Raw genomic sequence first — 23,891 nt, forward strand, 5'->3', positions numbered from 1 at the left:
TGACAGCAATTTACCCTACTCAGCATAAACGTTTCTGTGAATGTTTGAACTGGTTGTCTTTTTTTAATCAAATGAAGAAAAATCAGGAAGATTATTGCAAATTGCCATTCAGTGTCTGCTTAAAGTCTGCCAGTCCTGTACTGCACATTCTTTAGGCTCTGTGTAAGTTGACATTGTTTCAGACTTGATTATTTAGCCAGACCCTTGTGCTGATTTGTCTTGGTACCCAATGCGCAGTGGTGGTGTTTAGAAGAAATGTTCCACATTGTACTTGCTCTCCTAGCCTAGGGAGAAACCTCATGAATGCTCCTGCAAGAAAGCCTCAGGAGCAATACATTTACATCTTCATACAGCTGATTATATATCTACTGCTGCACTGCTAAACTGAAATTCCAACGCCTGTAAAAGATAATGTTCATTGCTCAAAGGGAAATGGAGCCCTGTATTACAGTGAAACTCTGCCCAGTTGAGGAATGGGTTCATGCAGTGCTCTGAGTGCTGCTTTCTCATCTCAGCTGAGTGGTTTGTTCTGGAAGTGTGCAGTTACTCTGAGCATGGTTATACTGAGGGAGAAATGCCCTGACTTCAGTTTTGCATTTGCAGGTTGGTGAAGCGCCTGGAGTTTGGAACGCGGCCTTCACACGTTCCAGGACCCGTGGGCCATCCCTCACAGAGTGTTGTCAAGATGCTGCTCTGAAAAGCCTGGCTGGCTTTGGGAACAAGAAGAAATGTGTATTTCAAACTTTAGTTTTAAAGAGAATATCAATGAGCAAGCAGACAGCAGTGTCAGGGTAGGTGAGAATTGAACAAGAAGTCACAATTGGCAGTGACTTCCAATGTGGCCTCTGGGCAAGTTCTGTGGGTGACAGAGTGTGACAAAACAATGCTGACTGTGGCAGTGCAGGACTGGGAATTGCTTCCTGCATCAGCTGCTATAAATAGCTCCTTAAAGGTTGCTTCTTTTGACCAAAGCCATTGTCCTTCTGCCTACAACACAGCAGTATTCACTGTGCAGCTCCTCGGGCTTTGGCTTTTGGTGTTAATACACCACCAGTTCTGGCTGGAGTTCTGTTTCCTGCCTGTGGGTGTTGTGTGCTGCAATCACCCAAACTAAAGGAGTGTTTTTATGTGGAGAAAGGTGTATTTCTACAGGGAAGCTGCTCAGCTCCTTGTGGGATGTTTGCTGACCAGAATGTTGCTGCACAAAAACCTGCCTCTGTAGTGGCAAGATGTTTCTGTAAGCAATGATTTCCCATTCAGAACAGGTCATGGTTAAAGGTGAGACATGTCTAGTGCTGAGAGTGCTCAGGAGATCCCAGAGCTAGGAGCATGTAGACGTAATTTTTTTTTTTTTTTTTAAACCCCACAGTGGCTCATAAAGCCTGGAGGCCAAACCTGATCAAGTTTCTAGTTCTAACATCTTGATAGGTGGGTTTTACTGCTTTATAAACCTCCCTTCACTAAGGTGCCTTGGGTGTTAGTGATTTTTTTATTGCTTTATTTTTCTCTATGAATATATCAGCTGTTACTCATTTAGAAATGCTTTTTTAAGTTGAAAAGCCTGTTATGCTAGAGAAGTGTGTGTGAGTAGAGAATTATTTTTAAATAATTTTTCCCTCTGTGGAATATTACTGCCTTTGTTTTTTAAATGGAGTAGGTTCATTCCCAGTGTTAATGTATTTTATGGAAGACTGTAGTTGCAAAACTGATAATGACGAAACAATTTTTTTTTTGCTGTTTTTTTTTTTTTGTGGCAGGGGACAGGGAGAGCTTGACAAAAGAATACAAAAATGGGTTTGATATTTTTTGGGTGGGTATTTTTTTTTTTTTTTTAGGAGGTGCTCTGTAAACAGTCACTGAAGCATCTATTTCTCTAGAATATGTAAACCACAGATGATTTCCATTTCTCAGACCACCTATGAAGTTGGTTTAACTGGGGAGGAGAATAAAACTTACTTTGAATGTGAGTTGTTGATGCATTTTGAGTTTTTTCGCAAGTTATTACTGTAGTTTATACATGTTCAGTTTGCTAGTTCTGCTCCAAGCATTGGTGCTTGAGACCATTTAATATGAAGTCTGCCTTTCTTGTCTCCTTGCTCCCACACATGCAGGCTCACCAACTGTGTTAACAACCAACTCTTGGGAATCTTTACAGAGCTGGGCTCTGTGCCTGATCAAGAAATGATCAAGCCTTACCCCGTAACTCCTAACCCCTCCTGTGCTCAGCTTGTCATCTTAATTGCTCTAAATGGATTCTTCCTTTAGTCTGTCATGAGCAGAGAGAATTCTCGGCTCTGGTTCTGCAGCCTGAATGGTGCCTACTCTGAATCCCCAGTTTGTGATCTCTGCACTTGTGAAACAATGCTTAGATTTAGAAGATGATTGCTTTAGCTGTCAAGGTGGATGTTTGTGCATGATTTGCTCTCCCTGTAGTCACATTGCTTATGGTTCACTTGCTGTTCAATCAAAGGCATCAAGTAAGCTTTCTGCACTGGATTTAGAGTGATTTTTACATCCTGCTTTGCTGTGCATGGCTCCCTACTGCCCCGGTGTGACCACGGAGCAGCTGCTGTCTCACAGTGCTTGAGCTGCATGGGTTCGTGGTAGGTCCTGGTAGCTCCCAAGAGTAGGTTGTGGTCTTGCTGGAGTGCTCCAAAAATAAAAAGTAACTGCATGCTGCTCCGTTAGTGCAGAGTAGCTTGGCTTGGATCCCTGCATTCAGTGTGGGCTGCTGTTTCTAATGGTTTCAGCCTGCTCTAGAGGCTTTGCTTGGAAATATTTCTGCACTTAACAGATGTCAAAGGTGGGTTCATTGCTCGCAGACAGACAGGTAGGGCCCCCACTGCTTTCCAGCTCCTGCACCAGAGTGCTGCAAGTCTCTGCAGCTCCTGTCTGTCAGCCCTTGGGTGCATCCCAGGGCACCTGAGTGCTGTGTTTCCCTGAGGGAATCAAACCTGTTCCATGTGGTTATGCTGTTTTACTTCCAGATCAGTGTACAGACTGTTTTGTATTTCTTTAAAAGCAAGATTTTGAAGAAAATCAAGGTTTTGTTCTAATGATTACAGATGAACTTTGGTAAGAAATATTTCAGTTTTAGAGAAGCTCTGCTGCATCCCCCCCTTCCCTTCAAGTGACACCTGTACACAAGAATAGTGGAGTCATTTTTATAGCCTTTTATTAGTGTGTAAGCACATCCATGGTGCATATAAAACTGTAACAGTTGACTTAATTTGAACAAATGATATTTTTCAGTAAGTGATTAAAAAGGCACTTCCACCTTGTGAATTGTGCATCAGGGTTGTAGTAACCAGGAGAAAACCCTATATTAATTGAATACTCAAAACAAAATGAAAGTTTAAGAAAATATTAACTGACCAATGCCTTTTTTTTTCCCTGCAACAATCTCACAAATCCTCTGTAGACTAGTTTACTGGGATTTAAATCATTTGAGCTACTAGAACTCACTTTCTGCAAGATTTTCAAAGTGAATGACTCTGTTAAAAATTCCCACCTTCTCGAATATGCTTCATGGTAAGAAAAGTTTTGGAGTACTTGTAGCATCAATCTATACATTGGAGACAAGGCAGCTGTGCTTTTATCTGTCAGAGGAGTGGGTGTATGTGACCTTGACACTAAGAGTAGACTTAAACAGTGCTAAATATCATCCTCCCTCCCTTCCCTTGCTGCAGTGCAATTTTTAAAGCGTGTTTATTCACTGGCTTTTGTTCCATTGAAATCTCCATCTCTTGCATCCATTTCGTCATCACCTCCATCTATTGCATTCTCAATTACTCTTCTGCCTCCAGATCTACGGGGTGGGGCAAAAGATGCTGGCTCATTTCCCCTCCTGCAGTAAGAGGGGAAAAATAGAAAAAAAAAAATCAGGTGTTAGGTCATTTGGAATCCTTACAAATAAATAGAGTTTTGTAACAGGACCTGTGGGGCTGATGGTTCTAAATGCAGAAAAGCCAAGAGCTGTGGGCCTCTAATTCCACTTCCTATTTTGTAACTTGTAATTTGTGAACAGGCTAAGACTCCCAATTGCTTGGAAATGAGATGGGTTTCCTGTTGTTGTGCTTGTGTCCTTGTCCTCCTCTAAACAGTCTCATCAGCCCCAAATCACCCCCACTCTTCCCCTCATTTGTTTTCCCCTATGGGAACTGCAACTGGAGGTACTTGAAAGGAGTGGGAAAAGGGACTGCTCACACACCACAGCACAGGAGTGTCCCCCCTGCCCCTCTGGAGGAACCAGCAAAGAGAGCAATTTGTGCAGAATTTCTGTACAAAAACGCCACCAGTTCCTGAAGGGCTGTGAGCCCTGGGCCTGGGGCAGTGCTGTGGATGCCAGCAGACATTTCTGAGCCCGCAGTTGCTCTCTGCACAGGCTGCACAGGTCAGAGCACCACAGGTGCTGTCACAGGGGTGACACCCAGGTTCTAAGTAACTCCAATCTCCTTCCCAACAGAGGCAGGAAACAGTCATTGCTTTGGGACTGTTGGAACCTGGGGACTGATGCTTAGCAGTGCAAGTGTCCTACAGAAAACACTTTTCCCACTTTGTCCCCTCTTTCTCTCCCATCTCCCTCCCATCCCCATATATTTCATAGGCACGTTGCAAGGCAGGGACACTTTGGTCCTCGAGGTTAATTTTTGGGGAGGTGTGAGCAAGTGAGACAGATGATGGGTTTGTCCCATGGCCTCCACTGCTAATGTGCTACAAAGCATGTCAGTTTTTGACACGGCCTCTCACTTGCCCCTCATTAAGCAAACCTTTGTAAAGGCTTGAGACTACAGAAATAAGCAATAAAATAAATTAATGATCACTGGTATTGTGCCAAAAATACTAATTTGGTGTTAAATAGATCCAAGACTGCACTTTTGGGTACAGCAATCATGCATAAATATTTAAAGGCTTGTCTTGTCCTTGCAAAAGACTAAGCCAGTGCCCTTTCTGAAGCACCTATTTAAGTCCAAAGTTCAGTCTTCCATATGAGGGAAGAGGGTAGGAACATTGGCTGGACTAACTTAGTTCAGAGGCACAAATCTGCATTTCCAAGATGGAAATGGGACATGTAGTCTGTTTTCCATAATTCTGGCCTTAAACTTCAGTGTGAAGGCAATTAGCTAGCTAAGCTTCATGTAAGATCTGCTGATAATTAGCCGTGGTTGTTCTGGTGCTGATGGCATGTATGGAACACCGGGTCCTGGTGTGTGCTTGGCAGGGTCTAACAGCAGGGTCTCATTTTACAGCAGCAGAGATCTGTTATTATTATTATTTAGCAAATAAGTTCTAGTTAGGTTCATAAATTAGTTAATTCTTGTTAATAAAGGAAGAGCTCTCCACCCTCTTGGACTTGTGCTGTCTGGACTCGGTTACTCACAAGTCCTTTGTGCTGCAGTAATTCACTGAGGTGCTGTAAGGGAATGTGGGACTGGAGGGAATGAGTGCACCAAACTGTGCACTACAGTTTTGGCTACAGGGTGAACTCCTTATCATCCAATAACTACTTAGTAAACTGTTCAGTATGCATAAATTTACCAGTTCTTTAAACTGGTGTTGGCCCTGTGGATAGAAACCTTCTGTTGATATCTGTTCCTCTTAAAGAATTTTGTCTTTGATAATATTCATGTGGTCATTGGTATTAGAACCTTGAGGATAATGTGTGTATCTGGGACAAGCCTTCAGCACTACTGTTTGCTTAGTATTTAATCTGCCTTTGAAGAAGTGCTACTGGAGTGGTGCTTGAGTAACAGCCTGGCTGGAATTACTAGGCTGACTAAAAGGCACATGCAAGGACAAGACATCATCTTTAAATATTTGTGTATTCACAGCAAAATCCAGCATATGGAAAATAGAAAATATACAAATATTACAAGGCAATAGCTCTTTAATTTTTGCAGTGCAGGTATTATTCCTATCTCCAGAGAATGTGCTAATAAATACAACATAATGCTGTGCTAGGTTACAGTGTCAGCTTTAATGTTTGTGTCTGTGCTCTGTTTTAATACAGTAAACAAGCAATGTCTGTCAAATAGCTCTAAAAGCCTCAGTAATAACTCTTTGTAAGCAATACAGGCACAGAGTGCTACGTCATGAATGGCAAGACTTTCTCTTTTGTCTGTGATTGTGTGGTGTGTGATAAATCACATGCAAGTAAGGTCTTCCCAAATCTCAGGTGGATTAGATGGGCTCTTACCTTAGGTCAGCATTACAGTAGGCACAAGAAATACTGTGAAATTCTTATGACATGCTGTGACACTCCATATTTATTAGTCCTTTTAATCAATTTTACTAATCAATGGTGTATTTTATTTGAAAAAAATTTACTCTTCGTGGCAGTGCACAAAGATGATGTGCAAAAAAAAAATCATGCAAAAAAAAAAATCAGAGTACTTGCTTAGGTACTCTGTTGGTAGAGCTTGTGAGAATGCAACGTTGGTAAGTCTACGTCAGTACATAACCTACTTGTAAGAAAGATGTATCACTGATGAACAGCTGATGGTAGCTAGATTTTTGTAATATTTGTCTTTTTTTTGATAAAACAGATCAATGCCAAGATATCCAAGCCTTCACAGTTTGCAGAAACCTCACATAATTTTAACCAGGGCCAAAGAAAATGGAAATTTGTGCAATACAAGCTAGCTGCAAAGTTGAAGGCATGGTACCTGCTTAGTCATGCGAAGGTTCCTGTGTCCCTCTGAAACAGAGATAAAGAGTCCTGGGCAGTTATACTAGGCACATGGTCATGGTCAGAGGTAGGTAATTACTTTTAAATAATTAAACAAAGTACATTACAGCCAATTACATTACATTTAGATAAACCAGAAATGAGCTGTATGGTGTTGTATGTGCTAGGGCTGGACATAGCCACTGCTTCATAAAGCAGCCAGGAGCATGTAACTACCCAAGGTGGTGCTTATGGAAAAGGCTGCTACATCCATCACTCTTTGCTTTGGAGGGAATCTACATCCAGTAACACTGAAGCATGTTACTGGTAAATACTCTGGCAAAGTACTTTGAGAACACAAGTTAAATGGGTGCTTTTTTTTATCTGACCTACTGTTGGTCTTAGGTAGAAGGCAAAATTTTATGGTGTAGTGATGCAGATAGAGCAATTTCTTTATAACTCGAGTCAGCCTCTTTATTTCAGGGAGCTCATGTTTTCAAACCCAATGAGTACAGAACTCAGGGATGTAGCTGATTGATCACAGCTTTATCTTTTTCCCATGCAGTTTTAACAAGATAATGCAAAGGGATGTTTTAATCTTTTCCTTGGTCTGATGACACTGAATCCCATAGTGGTGAAGTCCGAAGAGATTTTGGAATAAGAATAATTTAATGTGCTTTGCTTTTTACTGCTTGTGATGTCCAAGACCGTTCACAGTCGTTCCGTGTGAGTTGTGCATGTGTGAAAGTGTGAAAAGCACAAGCATTTCTACACTTTTGTGACTGCTTCTGTACAAATAGATACAGCCATTATATAAGGGGTGTTTCTAAAAGCAACCAAGCCTAATTCTGTTCCAATTTAAGCCAAAAGGATTTTGTTTAAGAGAAGAGTAAGGCCTGTGCCATGTTATCACAGTTCATCTCAGCTGAAATCCTGAGGCTGCTGCAGTCTATGAAATGCACTTCACTCCTAACTCCAGCCTTTAGTTCTGAGTGCCAGGCCAACTCAAGGAGTGAGTAACTTTGCAGCATTATCAGTGTCTGTTCTTCACCTGACAGATTTTTTCCACTTGTGTAGTTCAGCTCTAAATTTCAAGACAGTGAGTGGGAAGGGCTAGCCCAAACAAGGGTACTCTACCTGAGCTTGCTTTTTAGTGCTGCAACCTCGCGGCCCAGGGCTTCGTTGCTCTCAGTGGCTTCATCCAGCTCCCTCTGCAGCTTCCTGCGGTTCGCGTTGATGCGCTGGGACTCTTCCTCAGCCTCCTCCAGCTGCCTTTTCAGCTGCTTGAGCCGTGTGTTGCCCTTCTCAGCCTAAAGGGGAATTTCAGAGTAATGCTTTAATTTAAAACTGATCTAAGAGCTTTACATTCCTCATTTTAATTTCATGCTTCTGTTGAGAGTTGTACTGAAACATGACCCAAATCAAAGATGGAAGCTGGTAGCCTGAAAATAACTTTGCTTTATGGGAATTCACTGTGCTGATACCTACTGTATTCAGACACAACCTCGTTGTTTCTTTTGCTGCATAGTTCTACCTCTGCTTTTTGGGCTTGCAGATAGATTTGCACTAGATAAAGCCAACATTTTAATGTAAAATATGTTCAGCATCTCTATTCATGTAGCACCGAGGGTGTTGTGCACAGTCCTGTATATTGCTGTGCAGACTGTTGCAACTGGCTGATTAACAAGGATTGGTGCTTTGGCACTTGATGTAGCATGGAAGAACTATATTGTCCCATCTTTTAGTAATGGACTGTATGGCTCTCCCAGCATAGAATCCAAGCATGCAGTCTGCTTTCTAGAAGGGCATTTGCTTGAGGCACAACGTGGAATTTTCCTTTCTTAGGGCAAAACCTAAAAACTCCTGTGCCCTCGACTAAGACCCTTGTGACACAGTCTGTACCTGATCTTTGTACTGCTCTGCTTGCTTCCTCTCGTCCTCCACCTGCAGCAGTGCATCCTTCAGCTTCTTGTCCTTCTGGCGCAGCGTCTTGGCCGCCGCCTGCTTCTCTCTGCAATGATAGGGCAGCGTTTGGGGATGTGGAAGCTCTGTGCTCTCCACCTGCCTTGGGCTTGTTGGTCATGAAACTGGAACCAAGGACCCCTGTGTTAAAGGTCTCACTGAATTGAACAGGTGAATTCTAAGGAAAACCTTAAGGCACTTTTGTTTTTCTGATCAAAACAAAATCAAATTAATGTCTCTGCTGTATGCTAGAGGTGCTCCTGGAGATGTGTTCAGAAACACAAGGTGATTTCCTCAAGGAATAATCCAACAGGTAGCACAATGTCTTATGGCAATTAACCTGGCAGAGTCATAGGGCAGTTACTCTAAAATGTAGGGGAGCAGATCCTTGCCTATGGTATCAATAGAGCTTTTTAGCAATAAACTGGATCTTAATCACAAACTGTAGCAACTCCAGTTACTTGCCATATGTCTCAGAAATATTAAGTGAGAAAGAGACTTTACCAAGTTTAGTGGCACTGAGAGCCTGGTGACACAAATCCTGCTTGCCTTTGTTTATTTTCTGTCTCCTTAACTGGAATAATAAATGGACAGGTGTGCCCTTTGGGAGACCAGTACCTGGCTTCCTGTTCCAGTTGCTCTTCGAGAGAAGCAATTTTGGCCTCCAGAGCAGCAATTGTGGCTTTGAATTTGTTCTTCACAGCTCCCTCCATCTCCTGCAGCTTACTCTTTAGCTCTTTGTTCTGCCTCTCCAGTTGCTGCCGAGCGTTTTCGTTCTTCTGTGCAGTTGAGCGCTCTGTTGCCAGCTCATTGTTCAGCTGCTCTGCCTGCAAGGTGGGAAGGGATGCTGTCACAAGTGTTGCATGCTCTCAGAAGTGGTGCACGCTTTCAGAGAAATGGCAGGTGGCAGTTTGGGATGGCAATCCCCCAGATACTCAGAACCACAAGTAGCTTCTGCTGGAATAGGAACAGAAAGTAGCTGTACCTGCTGTACTGCTTTCCTCATGCGGTCACCCATGGCCTCGATGTTGCTTTGCTCCTCTTCCAGCTCTTCCTCCAGCTGGGCAATTCTTGCCTCCAGGCGCCGTTTCTCATCCTGAAGGCTTGTCCTGGAAATTTAAATTTAAAAAGTGAGTAGTTACGGCTCTGACCATATGATATGATTGTATTATGAACTGCCAGTAATTCAGAAAGAGAACGAGATATTTTAATGAAAGTAGTCGTATGTGTGCATGTTGTCTTGTCAAGACCAGATGGCTGTTGGGAACAGAACAAAACTTGCCAGCATTAGTAGAATGTTCAGAGCCTTGTGTGTAATTTGGTGTATTCCTACCTTCCAGAGGCAGCGCTTGCAAGTTCCTCTGCCATCTCTTCTTTCTCCTGGTCTGCTTGTTTGCGAGCTCTTTCTGCAGCAGCCAGGTCCTAGAGAAATGGAAAAAGCAGCATAGTAAAGAAATGGGTAAATGTTCAAATAGTTATAGCATGATTCAGAGGGCTGTAAATTTTCTAAAGCTGGTATGAGATGGGTTGTCTTGTTAACAGAATAAAGTCTTGTCATGTCATAAATCCTAGGGAAGTACAATGTAATACACTTTCTCCAGCTTGTCAGTGGGTTTTTATTTTATTTGTTTCAGTCACAAGATGGCCATTTAATACAGGTAGGAATAATAGCAGTAAGCCCTGAAGAATTTATTGCTATTGAAAACAATTTGTGTTGGATCGTACAGTTCATTTCCCTTTAGGGCTGGCAATCTGTGCCCTTTTCCAAGGTGGTTTTTTCAGCTCAATCTGACTGTGCTCAGATGTAGATCCAACAGCTTTAGTGGAGTGCATGGAGCACATGGAAATTGTTACAAGTCCAGTCTCTAAGAGCTGTTGGATTACTTCACTGCAATTCTGTTTTACTACTGAAGGCCATGTGTAATCTCTTTCATTCTGCTGTAGGTTTCCCACTTTACCTCCTGAAGCTGCATGAGTTCTGCTTCCAGACTCTTTGCTTTCTTCTCATTTTCTCTGGCTGTAGCAAATATTTCTTCTCTGGCAGCCCGTGCATCATCCAGCTCTCGCTGGTAGTCCTTCATCTGAGCCTTGTTGAAAAGAAGAACAAATTTGTTACAATTTCAGTTGAAAGAAATGTGGATGGAACAGAGCACATACACATCTACATTGTCATAATGCTGCTGAAGTTATATTTTCTGCAGAGATCTGGCAGCACATGTTGAAAGATCTGAAATGCTATTCCAAGGAGGTCCATGCTTCCACTTGAACACTGCATCTTTTGTAATGCCTATGTCCTCTGAATATTTGAGTACATGTACAGTATGTCCTCTGAATATTTGAGTACATGTACAGTCTTAATATTTCTGATTAAGAAAAATTTTGTTTAGTTGTTAGCATTCGACAGAACAGTTGATCTGGAGATTTAAAGTATAAACAGGAAGATGCTAATTCAGAGACAACGTGATTTCTGGTTTTATGCTCTTGAGTCAAGTGTTAGAACCCAGATTGAAGCCCTGTAATAGATTTTATCTTACAGTCCTTTCTCTTCATGTGAGCCTTTGTTTTCTTCCATGTGGGTAAGTTGGTAGCAGATGAGTGTGGGCTACAGAATTCTGGAAGCTCTCTACCATGATGAAATTTAAGATTTTAATCATTTGCCTTGTGAATTTTTCCACTGTCATTCAAACGGAGTGTTCAAATACTGATATTTGAATGTGGCAGTCTAGTTAAAATTCCCCTCTGTCCAATCATCTGTAATGGGCATCAAGTTCACAGATGTCACCTAACTTTCGTATTGTGGCTGTATAAGACACAGCAGTGGGAGAAACTGTATTTTTGGGGTTACATACCTGTAATTTGCGAAGCTGTTTGATGGCTTCTTCCCGACCTTTGTTAGCAGAGTCAGCCTGGCTCTCCAGGTCTTTAACATCCATCTCCAGCTTCTTTTTGGCAGCAGCTGCCAGGGCACGTTGCTTCCGCTCATCTTCCAGTTCCGTTTCATATTCATGGAGCTGATCATTAAGGAAAATGAGTTCAGTTTAGGGAAGTCCTTGGACGCTCTTAAACACTCTATGAATGTCTGAATAGTATATCCAGACCCCATATCTCTGTTAAATGGGATTTCCCTGGCAGTTAAAACAGATTTCCATTTTGTCCCAAAATTAAAGGTGTTTGAAAGGACTCAGCAATTTGGGTTCTCTGTTCATGGAAATATGTGTGTTACAAGATGATGGCTACAGCAGTTGTCCTTGCTGTCACCACACTTCTATACAAATAAGTTTTATCCTGTTTTCATCTCCAATGATTTTGTATGCATTCATTGTACCTTGGGAAGACAGATATATTAGAAGTTGTCTTTTTTCACTTGCACTGAGAATACAGGGAAGGTGGTTCTGACTATGCTAGAAATAACAATTCATATGTTTTATTCTATATTGGTTCTAGAGTTAAATAGCTACATTTGCTGATAACTGTGCATCTGCTACTGAAACAGGGAATCCCCTTGCCTTTTTCAGTACAAGAGCCTTTTTGCTTTTTTTAATCACCCAAGCACAAGGCAATGTAATGCTTTATTTTCATCATAGTCAGCGAGGTGCTTTAATAATGGCATTAGGTTGGGGCCTTTCAACTGGCTTGGTTAGATATTTACAAAGGCAGTAGTAGGGAATGGTACCTGTCTGAGGAGTTGTCTTTTCTTCTCCTCATTCTGTTCGTCTCTGGCTTGTAAATCTCTTTCAAACTGGCCTTTCAGGGCCTGCATATTAACTTCCAACCTGAGTTTGGCATCTTCTGCAGCCTGTAGCTCATCCTCTAGCTCTTCTAATTGTGTCTTCATCTCTTCTACTTGCTGTTCAAGGGTCCGTTTAGATTTCTCCAATTCATGGACCTTTCAAGCAATGAGAATTTAATAGACTTGTTATGAGAAATAAGAATAATTCTAGTTATACACAGTATACCTGCAGTATAGGCCACATTTGAAACTATAAGATGTGGACAATGAATGAACTAATTTACACTGAAAATGCTAAATTAGCTTTATTTTGTACACTTGCAAAGCTATCTTAAAATAACGAGATTCTCTTTATCCCAGTCTTTAGTTTTTAATCTAGTCAAATATCATAATTTAATTTATTTATTATTAGAAGTAATCTAATCATATCCCTGTAAGAAAAGAAGTGATTGGCAATGCAGAAGTGGAATTTTGCTGCAGTTACGTAAGTAAATATAAGGCAGGTGGCAAAGTCAAATATAACTAATAAAGTAAGATTTGCAGTTTACAATTTCAAAGAAGTGTAATAAACTAGTGCATTACTTAGAAATCAATTAGAATCTTCTTCATGCTTGAAGTTATGTTAAAAATAAACATAGCCTACTTTTCCAAATCCCTTGAAAGTTTGGACACAAATGGAATAACCTTTGAATTTTATATGAAATATCTGATCTTGCTGAATGGCTTTGTGTGCTGCAGAGAATTTCCCACACTGAAAACAATGATCTCCTTTTTTAGCTGCTATTTTAAGTTGTTCTGGAGATTGTTCTAAGGCCAAAACTTACGTTCTTGCCAACATCATCTTTGGAGCTAACGAGATCTTCCATTTCAGCTTTCAACATTTTGTTTGTTCTCTCCAGTTCTTCTTTGGCTTCCAAAGCCTCTTCAAGTGCTCGAGCCAGTGACAGAGCCTTTGTTTCCTTTTCTCTAGCTTCAGCTTCTGCTCTGTCCCTTTCATCTGCATATTTTGAGGAGATGTTCTTCTCTTCAGCTAGCATCTGTAAAAAGGCAGTGTCAGTACAGGAGGTGATTAGTAACAGGGCTTTTCTACTGCAGCTGTCTTGTCAGTCATTAATGACAGAGAAGAATCTCTGCTTTTGATAAAGGCATATAAAATTAACCATTTTTTGTATAATTACATTTTAGTTAATTTTTTTTGTCCCCTTGTCCCAGTGGATACTCTGGAGTTCCAGACAGGTGATAACACAGCAGGGGAGAATCTAAAATCCATACCTGATCAAACTTCTTCTGTTTCTTCTCCAGGTTGGAGACTAGCTGACGCTGGTTGTCTAAGTCAACCACCAGGTCATCCAACTCCTGCTGGAGTCTGTTCTTGGTTTTTTCCAGTTTGTCATAAGAAGCAGCTTTTTCCTCAAACTGTTGTGTGAGACTTTCAATTTCTTTCTGAAGTTTCTTTTTACCTTCTTCCATAAATTCTACTGTGGTGGTAAATTCCTGGATCTTCTTCTTAGAGTCAGAGAGCTGAAATTTGAATTCAGAGGACAAATCTTTGTAGGTGTGACAACAAAACTTGGCAGAGAGACAAAAACTTGGCCAGGAGACAGCTAAGACCTGGAGCTTTCCTAGTTTGACCTGTGTGAAGCTGGTGACAGTTACCCATCACCCAGTCTTCGTAAAATGAGGCAGAGCACAGACATAGGATGCACATACAGACCTTGTGTGCAAGACTATGTGTGGAGCTACTTTGCCTTCGTTCCTGTCCTAGGGATGACACTTTACAGGACAGGGAGACTGCTGCCTCCATTGTGGAGCACCACGAGTGCCATCTAGGCTAACAGCACGAATTCCCTGAAGGCCTGTGTGCTGTGCCAGGATAATTCTACAGATCCTCTGGAGCTGCTGACACAACTCTCAGTGATGGAGCTAATGATTTAACTGTGGCACTGATACCTGTATTGTCAGTGTTGAAATATGTCTCTCCAGATTTTGTTTTGCTTCTACTTCTTCATCCAACTGCTCTTGCAAGCTGTTCCTTTCGTCTTCCAACTGGCGGAGCTTGGTGGACACATTTAGCTTCTGCCGCGTTTCTTCCTGAAGCAGCTCCTACAGTCACCACATCAATTGGCAAGACAGTCATTAGTTTAGGTCTTTGTATTGTACATTTTATGAATATTGTGGGTGAGCTGATCTTGGATGCAAGTTTACCTGCGTATCTTGTAGCTGAGATCCTAAGGCTGCAACATCTTTGGTCAATTTGATATTTTTGCTTTCTGCCTCATTGAGCAAACCGGTGACATTTTCAACCTCCACCTGTGAGATGGCACAGAGAAAAAACTCAATTATTTTGCAAAGCTTTGAAATCTTCCTTAAACTTTAGTTTCCTTGGATTTGTCTGATATATTATCTAATGCCATTTTTGTCTAGTTTACCATAGTATTTTTTACTCTATATCAAAACCTAGTCATATTCATAAAGCAATCATAGGATGTTCCTTGCAATGAATTGCAAAGGAGAATGGGGATTTCTGATGGATTTTTCTTCCTCTTCCCAAGTTTGATAGAAGTTGATGCATTTGTTTATATTTTCGTACTTATCCACGAGCTTAAAACAATAAAGCAAAGCTTACTGCAGCTATGAACAAGATGTAACAATAAGCTTGATTAGTATAACTGGACATTGAATATCTTCCAGAGACCCATTTTATATGATCTTTAGTTATTTCTTTACTAGATAAGTGAACATTCTCCTTTCACTGTCATCTTTTCTGAGCACGTGTGTTTAATAGCTGTCCAATCCATTTCCAAAAGCCACATATCTGTCAATCTTGCCCATCACCCAAAAATGAACAAACAGAAAGAAGCAGTCACATCTGCATCATGGTCACTGAATCAGTGATGGCATTACAGAGTGCAACATGTACAGAGGGGTGGTGAGACTAAAAGCTCCCAGGTCCATGAGATGGGGTAATTGTAGTTGATTAATTGTGTGATAATTGAGGTAGGAGTTTAAGGTGACAAAAAATGAGCGTTTTGGCTGCAGGGCCATAATTCCTCTAGATACACCCTCACAGACCAGTATAAACTGGGCTTCTTAGTCCCAAGGTGTCACAGCAAAGCATCGAACTCCTTCCTACCTGTAATTTATGGACTTTTTCATTGAGTTCTGTCCGAACACGCTCTCCCTCGGTGTATTTGGACTGTAAATCCTGCAGCTGTACTTCCAGCTTCTTCTTCTTGTGCTCCACGTCTTGTTTGGCCTGATTCAGGCTCCTGACTTCATTAGCCAGATCAGCATTGTCTTTCTCCAGTGACTGTTTGGTCTTATCCAAGTTTGCTTTAGCCTACAAACAGTGATGAAGTGAATGAAGATGATTTTTAAGTGGAAATGGTGTTAGCTAGGAGATAGTTTTCAATGAGATGGATTTCTGTTTACCCGTTTAAATTGTTCCAGCTGCTCTGTGAGCTCTTCCACAGCCTGAGTGTGCTTCTGCCTCATCTCCTGGACCTGGGCTTCATGAGTTCGAGTCTCCTCCTCCAGAGCTCTCTTCAGCACTGTGACCTCCTGCTCGCGCTTTGCTCTGGAAGGTGACACACATCAGTGGAGCAGCAGCAGCAAAGAGCATTCCAGCCCTACTGCAATGCCAGTGGGCAGTATTATACTGAGCTTGGTGACATTTCTTTTTGCCCCTTGTGCTGCGTCTCCATACCTGAGCTCCTGCTGGGTGGCTGTGGTATCCAAAGTGTCCTCAAGCTCTGTCTTAAGAGCCTCCAGCTCTTCACCGAGGTCTCTCTTTTGCTTTTCTGCTTTGTTTCTTGCAGCTTTTTCAGACTCCAAGTCTTCCTGGAGATCAGAAATTACAGATTCCAATTCACGGATCTTCTTGAGGGCGTTATTCTTCTGAGTAGTTTCATCTTCAAGCCTTTTTGAAAAAAACCAGCATTTCATTTTAGAAATTAATAAAAAAAAGTAATAATGATTTCACTTTGAGGAAGTCAGTATACACTAAAGATTTATAAGTTCTGTGCAAGAAAGTGCCAAATAAAGGGAGGACTGATGCAAAAAAGATCAGACAGCTGTACTTTAGCTGGATGCAATGTCTGGAGATGCTAATCACTTGATTCAGCAAATTTTGGTTGAGTGTTTCCTCTTAAATTTATACGGAAAGTCCACGGAGATTCTGGAGTGGATCAAGGTCAGACTCAATTAACTTTTGCCTATTGCCTATGAAGTAGATTGTTACGTTTCATCGTACTTGACAGCACTGCCCTTGCCTATGGGAAGAGGAGCTTTCATTGATACCTGGAGGTAATTTAATAAAATAGATTATTTGTCTATGGACGAGCAATAGCATAATTATTTTTTCACAAAAGGACATTTGGAAAATGGGAAAGCACACGGAGGGGATGAACTGAGAGATGAGATTCATGGCTGGAGCTTCTCAGTGTCTGGGAAGGGGCAAGATATGTTCCAGCCTGGGCTTTCCACCGTGTGCAGCCCCAGGAGTTGAGTACCTGGCCAGAGCAGCCTGCAGCTCTTCCTCCTTCTTGGCCAGTTGTGCCTTTAGGTCAGCAATTTGTGCCTGGAGCTCTGCAATCTGCTCATGTAGATCATTTGCCTCCCCTTCCAGCTTCCTCTTAACTTTGTCCAGTTCTTGTCTGCTCTTCTCTTCCTTCTTCAGCCGCACTGAAAAAGGAGGGATTTTGGTCACCAGACTGTGGAAGTGCCAGGACTCCTTAATCTGATCTCAAACTTAGGCCTCCAGTGTGGCCATGTATTTAACTACAAGTAACTGTGTTTTTGGAGCAACATGCAGTGCCGTATTTCTAGCCATCCCAAAGAATAATTTCTTTATCTTTCTCCAACATAAGCATTTTCCCCCTCATTTTTTTCTCCACTCTTTTATATATAACAAAGAAAAGGTTTCTGTTGTTTGGCACCATGGGGATTTGGTGATTATCACCAAACCGGCTTCAGCACAAAAAATTTGGAAATGCCCCACAGATTTTTAAAAACTTCTCTCCAGATTCTGTTTAGGCTTTTTTGCTCTGTGCCAAGGAAAAAGAAGAAATTCTACAAAACCCTCAATAAACTATTCATGTTACCTTCAAGTTCGGAAATCATAGATTCATGTTTATTCTTAAGCTTTGTAAGATTTTTGGCTTTTTCTTCTTCTTCTGCAAGATTTGTTGTTAGATCACTTATTCTTTCCTCAAGTTGTTTTCTTTCCTTGAGAAAAATAAAATATTTCTATTAGCAAACGTGTCTGCCATTGGTGATTGTAAATCAACTCTTTGCCAGCCAAAAATGTCCAAAAGATTATCCTTTCATGCTCTGTTTCTTGAGATTGTAGTGATACATTTGAATTTTTCAGTTACAGAGGGGCTATGGGGTAGTGTCTATAACTTCCATGTTCTCTAAGCTGCTGCTTTTAGAATCTTGTGCTCTCTCTGATGGCTGCTAAATATTGGACTCAGTTCCTAGGAGCATTCCCTTTTAAAAAGTACTGGAAGATATTCTTACTTCCAGTTTTAATCATGAAGTATGGTTGGAAACCAAGAGAATTACTTAGTTTGCTCTTGGACAAGAAGACATGTCTTCCACCGATTGTGCTTGACTGCTGTAAATATTTTGCTTGAGGATATTGTTGCTACAGCAGATCTCAAACACAGTAGTTTTACACAATTTTGAATTGTTTAAATAAGCACAGAAAAATTATCAGAAATGCATTTGATATAGGCTGGACTGATGGCCTAGTGTAGCTGTACATCCAGGAGATTAGATAGTCAAGAGTATTCCTGTTGTTCTAGTGGAAGAAAAGGTTTTCTCTCTTTCACTGTTTTCAGAGTAAGAAAGTGGACCCAGAGCACTCACCTTGTTTAGCTTGTTATTCTGATCTTCCATTATCAGAATATCATCTTCCATTTTCTTTATCTTGCTATCTGCTGCTACTTTTTCAAGTTGCAGTTTCTGCCTTGCAGCTTCTTCTTCTTCCAGCTGTTCCTCAAGGTCCTTTAGGGGGGAAAAAGAAACCCACAAAACTTGAATTCTGGAAAGAAAATACTACTTATACAATTCTTAAGAAATGCTTAATGTTTATTACTGTATGTTGTAAACTGTTGTTTTTATTAAGAACTAGACAATCTGTAATACTTGACAACACAGAAGGAAAGATTTGTTAAAATGTTTTAAAAATTAGGATTGAGATGAGGAAGAAGAGAACTCTGGAGGAAAGAGCATCAATTGATTGTCCTTCCTTCAGTAGCACAGAGTTTTATCCTATAGAGGGTTGTGCAGCAAGCACTGTCCTAGGCTCTGAGGTTTTCCAGCCTCTGTTGTGTCTCAGTGAGATCCAAGTTGTTGTCTGTATTTGTCACTCTTCCCTCCTTACCAGCATTTGTTGTTGCATCTTTTTCTTCTCTGCCTGCAGCTGCTGGCTGCGCTCCTCCTCCTCCTCAATTCTGGCTTCCATCTCATGCAGGATCTCTTCCAGCTCTTGTTTCTTAGCAGCTAAACGGACTCTCATCTCCTCAGCCTCAGCATAGAGCTCAGTTTCTGCCTGAAGCTGTTCTGCCAGGAGGTTCTTCTCTTCAACAAGCTGCACAAATAAAATGGAGAGGAAGTTAAGGCTTGAAATGCAACTTGGTTGTTTTACTGGACATTCCTGGGGTACAGGCAGGCAGCTTGTCTGGATGTTGGGCCTTCACTGAAGTGACTGGAAGCTTGTCTGCACTGACCTTCTGCTCTGGACCATTGCTGTGAAGGCAATCATGAGTGCAAAGGAGAGAGACACCTTTATTATAACAGCTTCTAGACATAGTAAAAGAAGAGATAGTGTTTCCCAGAGGCTTAGAGCTGTAAGTTACCTGTGAGTGCTTCTGTTCCAGCTCCTTCAATTCACTCTCTGCTTTTTGTTGTCTTTCCTTAGTTTTTTGCAGTTCTTCATCCTTGGCCTGCATTTCTTCCTCTTGGCGGGTGACTTGCAGCAGTGGTTTCACCTGGAAATGGAAAGGGTTTTTAAAGAATGTTTCCTGTCAGTATTTGTGCTGCTGAGCATGGTGCTCAAAGGACTGGCACTGACGGTAGTGCTGTCATTGCTCAAGACTGGACAGATACTGTCCAGCCAAACTTGATGGGAACATCTTTAAAGCCCCGAGCCTCAGCAGTGTTGCTCTTTAGTGTTCCAGTTAGGAATTCCCAAGTTACTTGGCTCCCCACAGATATATCACTCTGGATGTTCAGAAAATTCAGTTTTACTCAGTGTTCTCATTATCTGCCCCTGTGAAATGATTTCATTTTGTGGCAATTAAAAAAATCTCCAAACATGCAAAATCTTTTGTGAATTTCTGCTTAACTAGATTGTTTTCTTTTCAAGCTAGAACTAGAATGTTAATGGCATTATAGAACTATCCAGAGTATCTCTAATCCCAAATTTTGTGAAACTAATGAGGCTCTTGCCACCAGCTGCAATGTGCTTTGGAACAAGGAGCATGCCTGACAAGATGTACCTTGTGGTATCATGTGCATTTCATTTATTTTGGAAAACTGAGGAGAGATTTGCTGATAGCAGTCACTCACTTTAGTAAACAGTCTCCACCACTGCCAGTTTCTCAGCTTCAGGTAAGCAGCACAATTTCTTTGGATAACCTTCATTGCAGTCAACTGTTGTTGTCTCTTGGCAAAGGCTCTGTGATTCAAAACATAAAGCAAATTGGTTCAGTCTGAGAATAGAAGGTGTTTGAAAGGTACACACATTAAGCAAAGGCATTCTGGCATGAGAGTCTGCTGGTGAGCCACATGGTTTGGGGAGTCTGGCACAAATTCTTCTGTTGCTTTAGGAGTTCCTGTGCTTTCCTGAGGAAGGGTGATGACTCTGGTTAGCTGTCTGGTATTTTATTTTGCTTTCTTGGCTTTTGAATTCCATGGATAGGCACAGATGTATAGATCTAGTTCTGGGTGTGAATATCTTTCCAGTGTACACGGGCACTCAGATCTTGCACTGATTATCATTCTTGAAGCATATTTTTTGTCTGGCAATTTGAAAGCCCTGATAGTATGCAGAAATAAAGACATTATTGTTGATAGTTTTGTGGTGTACATTAACTGAGATCATGCTAGATGATCAGTGCTCCACACTGAAGCTGTGGAAGAAATTATTTTATGCTTTATAGGTGCCAGGGGTGCTACTACTTGTAGTGCATAAGCCTCCAGTCATGGCTTAGGATGCTCCTTTTCCTGCTGGTACAAACACATAAATGTTTAAATGATGAGCCATTGTCTCAGCTTATTGTACAGAGGGGTGTGACCAGGCTCACAGTGTAATTGCTTCCCTGTAATTACACTAATCAGCCTTTTCTGGGCTGGAAATGAAACCTACATTGGGCATGAGTTCTATTGCAATATAAATAATAATGAAATGTCTCTGTATCTTTAGTTTGTTCTTTGGAACACTAAAGGCCCCTGCAGATACCCTGCTGCAGAAAACATTCTGTTTGTTAGCACATATTCTTACTTTCTTGCTAGGTAGCCTCGGGACATAGCTTGGAAGGTGATAATAACGTCTGTGATCTTCAGGTCTCTCTCTTCTTCCAGGTGAGCCAGAACACCGGTTCTGAAGAAGATTTTACTCTGTCCAATTCTGTACAAGTTGGGATCAAGCTCTAATGCTTTGATCTGGAGGAAAACAGGGATATTTGTTAACTCCAGTGCTGAGGTTTAGGATACTAAAAATCACTTCTCATTTCTGTTCAGTTTCAACGCTTTCATAGAAGAAGTATAGGCCTGAATATCAATAGGATCAAAAATGCTTTCCTCACCATGAGTATGCAAGCCTGCTTCCCATCCATGAATCCTTTAGGAATGGCATTTGCAGCGAGAATTTCATATCTGCCAAAAGATGCTTATGTTAGGGAGGTTGATACACACGGGGTGGATTTGTACAGACAGACAGGTGTTCCAGCCCTGCTAAACCCAGAGCTGGGCTGAGGGGCTCGTACCGCTGGCGGAACTCCTGGAAGACGATCCTGTTGGGGAATCCCTGCCGGCAGATACGGATCCCTTCCAAGACACCATTGCAGCGCAACTGCTCCAGCACTAAATGGGCATCAAGCTTGCCAGACTGAAAAGGGAGCAGAAGGTATTTTTAGCACAGTTTTATAAAAACGTTACCGTCTGCGTATCTTTGTTTGAAGACATCATTCAGCTCTGCCGTGTGCAGCGAGCAGCTCAACAGGAGTAATGTGCCGGGAGTCTGAAAACTGAGCATCTGAAATTTACCCTTTTTTCATGATTTGGAATGATGCAGCGGACAAAGTTGGGATTGGTATTCCTTAGGGTGGTCATCAGTTTGGTCAGCTGCTCCTTATAGAGTTGTCCAACAGTACGGAACATGCCTTTCTTGGTTTTTGAAGCGCTGGGGAGGGAGCTTTCACTCATCTTGGCCATTTGGTCCAGCCCAACTATACGGTCCACTGAAATAGAAAAGAAAGAATGGAACAGCTTATATAAAGTATCCTTGCCTCACATCACACCCATCACTGGCATTGTTACCCTACAGCTCGCCAAAGAGGACAGGTATATCTTTAATGCAATAGAAGCATTCTGACAAATGTACTAGAAGCCCTTCTGGGTAAATAGTCTACTGCTGTCAAAGATGAAAATGTGGATTTTGTTAAGTAGTGACAGAGTGGAGCAACTGAATACCCAGAATATATTTTATTATGTCCGTGAATTAAATAGAACTCCACAGAACTTACATGAGAGGCTTCATAAAACCTAACAATAACCTGTATTAAATTAGGTCTACAATTTTACATATTCAGCAACATTTTAACAGTGTAACGAATAATTTTTATTCTGTTGCTGAATAATATTAAGGAATTTTTTGATAGTGCTTAAAACTCTCTAATGAAGTTTTTCATTAATGATGTCTTTAGAACACATTATTCTTATGTCTTAGTTCAGTCTCTTCTATGCTTATCACATTCACACTTGTGTGCTGCCAGCAAGGGATGGCTATCAAAATGTTCTAGGGGCTTCTCCCTTTAAACCCCATCACTGATTTAGAGTTGTGATTCATACCATCCTTCCAAAGGTCTGCTACGAATTTGTCTGAAGACTGGTTCAGCAGAGAAGTCACATTGTCGTTCAGTGGATCCATGTTCTTTGTCAGCCAGGCAGTTGCATTGTAGGTGACCTGCAGGGAACAGTGAGTGCTGCATCAAAAATTTGTTCTTGATAAGAAATCTGGAGTGGCCAAGAACACAGGGCACTGTATTAACACAAATCAGAAGAATAACGTGCAAAGTTTTCTAGGGTTGAGAGTTTTGTATTTATTCTCACATGTACTAATGTCTTTAAAAAGCTTGCTAGAAAAGAATCCAAATAACTTGGATTTTCAATAACCTTGGTGATGGTAATATTTGTTTTCTTGTGAGCTTAGCACAACCGTGATTTGCAAATCTTATTTAATGTATTGTGTAATTAAAGCACTTAATAAGCACATTTCATAATTAAAGCCATATCTCATCAATGCAGGTACCAGAATGTTTCTCTTTGATCCTTTGTGTATCAAAGAATCAAAGTTCCCCAAGTCAAAATAACTCAATCTGTCCAGTACCTTTCCTGCATAGTGCATTATACAGAACTCTGTTTTGTCCTTGAGTTGCTTGGGCTTCTGGAATTTGGGATGGTTGCCTTGTTCTGTAATTAGTTTCTCCACAAAGGATGTGTCAGTGGCCTTGGGGAACCAGCACTCTTCATCCAGCAGAGCCAGGACACCGGGAGGGTTGGTCTGCAATGGGAGCGGTATCAGATCAGGATCATCACAAGGATAGGCAAACACAGAACACCACCTTCTTCACCCCTGAGGTTACAGATCCTTCCAGGAAATAAAGCATCTCTTGTTGCACTGACACATCACTACACTACACATGTAGTATCCCACCTACAGAGGGAGAGTCTTACTGGTCTTTCGATGAGCTCAATGCAAGGTTGCAGGTCAAGGCCAAAGTCAATGAAATTCCATTCAATGCCCTCTCGCTGGTATTCCTCTTGCTCTAGTATAAACATGGTGTGGTTGAAAAGCTGCTGAAGTTTCTCATTAGTGTAGTTGATGCACAGCTGCTCAAAGGAATTGATCTGTGAAGAGGAAAGAAGTGAATTCGTAACATTAGAAAGGGACATTCAAGAGTGAACTTAAATGACAAGATGGTATTTGCTATTTTGTATTTCTCTTTGCATATAAAAATAGTCATAATTTAAGGATCTATATGAGTTTAATCAGGTTGTGTCCTACAGTACATACCTCAAAAATCTCAAATCCAGCAATGTCAAGGATCCCCAAGAAAGAAGCTCCTTGTCTTTTTGTTTTATCAAGAGCTTTGTTCACGCGGGCCAGGATCCAACGGAAAAGACGCTCAAATTTTGCCTTGGCCAAAGCTTCTATGGCAAAGTCTGCCTGGAAAAGGTAAGAGGAGATTGTAAGTGGATGAAGAAACCCACTTAACTATTAATTCCTCTAGAAATGAGACAGAA

General features: G+C 41.3%; 2 protein-coding genes across 7 annotated transcripts in view; one reads left to right on the forward strand and one right to left on the reverse strand.

Annotated features, from left to right (window-relative positions):
• The window catches only part of NDE1 (nudE neurodevelopment protein 1), a 52,449-nt gene that overhangs the window by 12,256 nt on the left and 16,302 nt on the right, over positions 1-23,891 (forward strand). For 3 of the 4 annotated variants that reach the window (XM_040079521.2, XM_040079520.2, XM_040079523.2), the window contains exon 9: positions 604-1,967. In XM_040079521.2, the coding sequence (XP_039935455.1) occupies positions 604-697 (94 nt within the window). In that variant the 3' untranslated portion in view covers positions 698-1,967. Of the gene's footprint in view, positions 1-603; positions 1,968-23,891 lie in introns of those variants that run through there. The other variant, XR_009208339.1, reaches the window with a different exon arrangement.
• MYH11 (myosin heavy chain 11) overlaps positions 3,158-23,891 on the reverse strand; it is a 54,949-nt gene continuing 34,215 nt past the window's right edge. For 2 of the 3 annotated variants that reach the window (XM_040079324.1, XM_040079323.1), the window contains 30 exons: positions 23,662-23,814; positions 23,322-23,495; positions 22,975-23,148; positions 22,437-22,551; positions 21,633-21,826; positions 21,353-21,474; positions 21,173-21,242; positions 20,869-21,029; positions 19,935-20,043; positions 19,223-19,354; positions 18,748-18,954; positions 18,231-18,368; positions 17,462-17,585; positions 16,871-17,042; positions 16,066-16,278; positions 15,792-15,936; positions 15,493-15,699; positions 14,565-14,669; positions 14,310-14,462; positions 13,632-13,880; positions 13,184-13,396; positions 12,303-12,515; positions 11,479-11,640; positions 10,588-10,716; positions 9,963-10,051; positions 9,615-9,738; positions 9,248-9,456; positions 8,570-8,678; positions 7,805-7,977; positions 3,158-3,847 (listed from right to left, as the gene is read on the reverse strand). In XM_040079324.1, the coding sequence (XP_039935258.1) occupies positions 3,709-3,847; positions 7,805-7,977; positions 8,570-8,678; positions 9,248-9,456; positions 9,615-9,738; positions 9,963-10,051; positions 10,588-10,716; positions 11,479-11,640; positions 12,303-12,515; positions 13,184-13,396; positions 13,632-13,880; positions 14,310-14,462; positions 14,565-14,669; positions 15,493-15,699; positions 15,792-15,936; positions 16,066-16,278; positions 16,871-17,042; positions 17,462-17,585; positions 18,231-18,368; positions 18,748-18,954; positions 19,223-19,354; positions 19,935-20,043; positions 20,869-21,029; positions 21,173-21,242; positions 21,353-21,474; positions 21,633-21,826; positions 22,437-22,551; positions 22,975-23,148; positions 23,322-23,495; positions 23,662-23,814 (4,677 nt within the window). In that variant the 3' untranslated portion in view covers positions 3,158-3,708. Of the gene's footprint in view, positions 3,848-6,665; positions 6,698-7,804; positions 7,978-8,569; positions 8,679-9,247; positions 9,457-9,614; positions 9,739-9,962; positions 10,052-10,587; positions 10,717-11,478; positions 11,641-12,302; positions 12,516-13,183; positions 13,397-13,631; positions 13,881-14,309; positions 14,463-14,564; positions 14,670-15,492; positions 15,700-15,791; positions 15,937-16,065; positions 16,279-16,870; positions 17,043-17,461; positions 17,586-18,230; positions 18,369-18,747; positions 18,955-19,222; positions 19,355-19,934; positions 20,044-20,868; positions 21,030-21,172; positions 21,243-21,352; positions 21,475-21,632; positions 21,827-22,436; positions 22,552-22,974; positions 23,149-23,321; positions 23,496-23,661; positions 23,815-23,891 lie in introns of all 3 variants that reach the window. The other variant, XM_040079325.2, reaches the window with a different exon arrangement.

Source organism: Hirundo rustica, chromosome 15, assembly GCF_015227805.2.
Source record: "Hirundo rustica isolate bHirRus1 chromosome 15, bHirRus1.pri.v3, whole genome shotgun sequence".
NCBI lineage: Eukaryota > Metazoa > Chordata > Aves > Passeriformes > Hirundinidae > Hirundo > Hirundo rustica.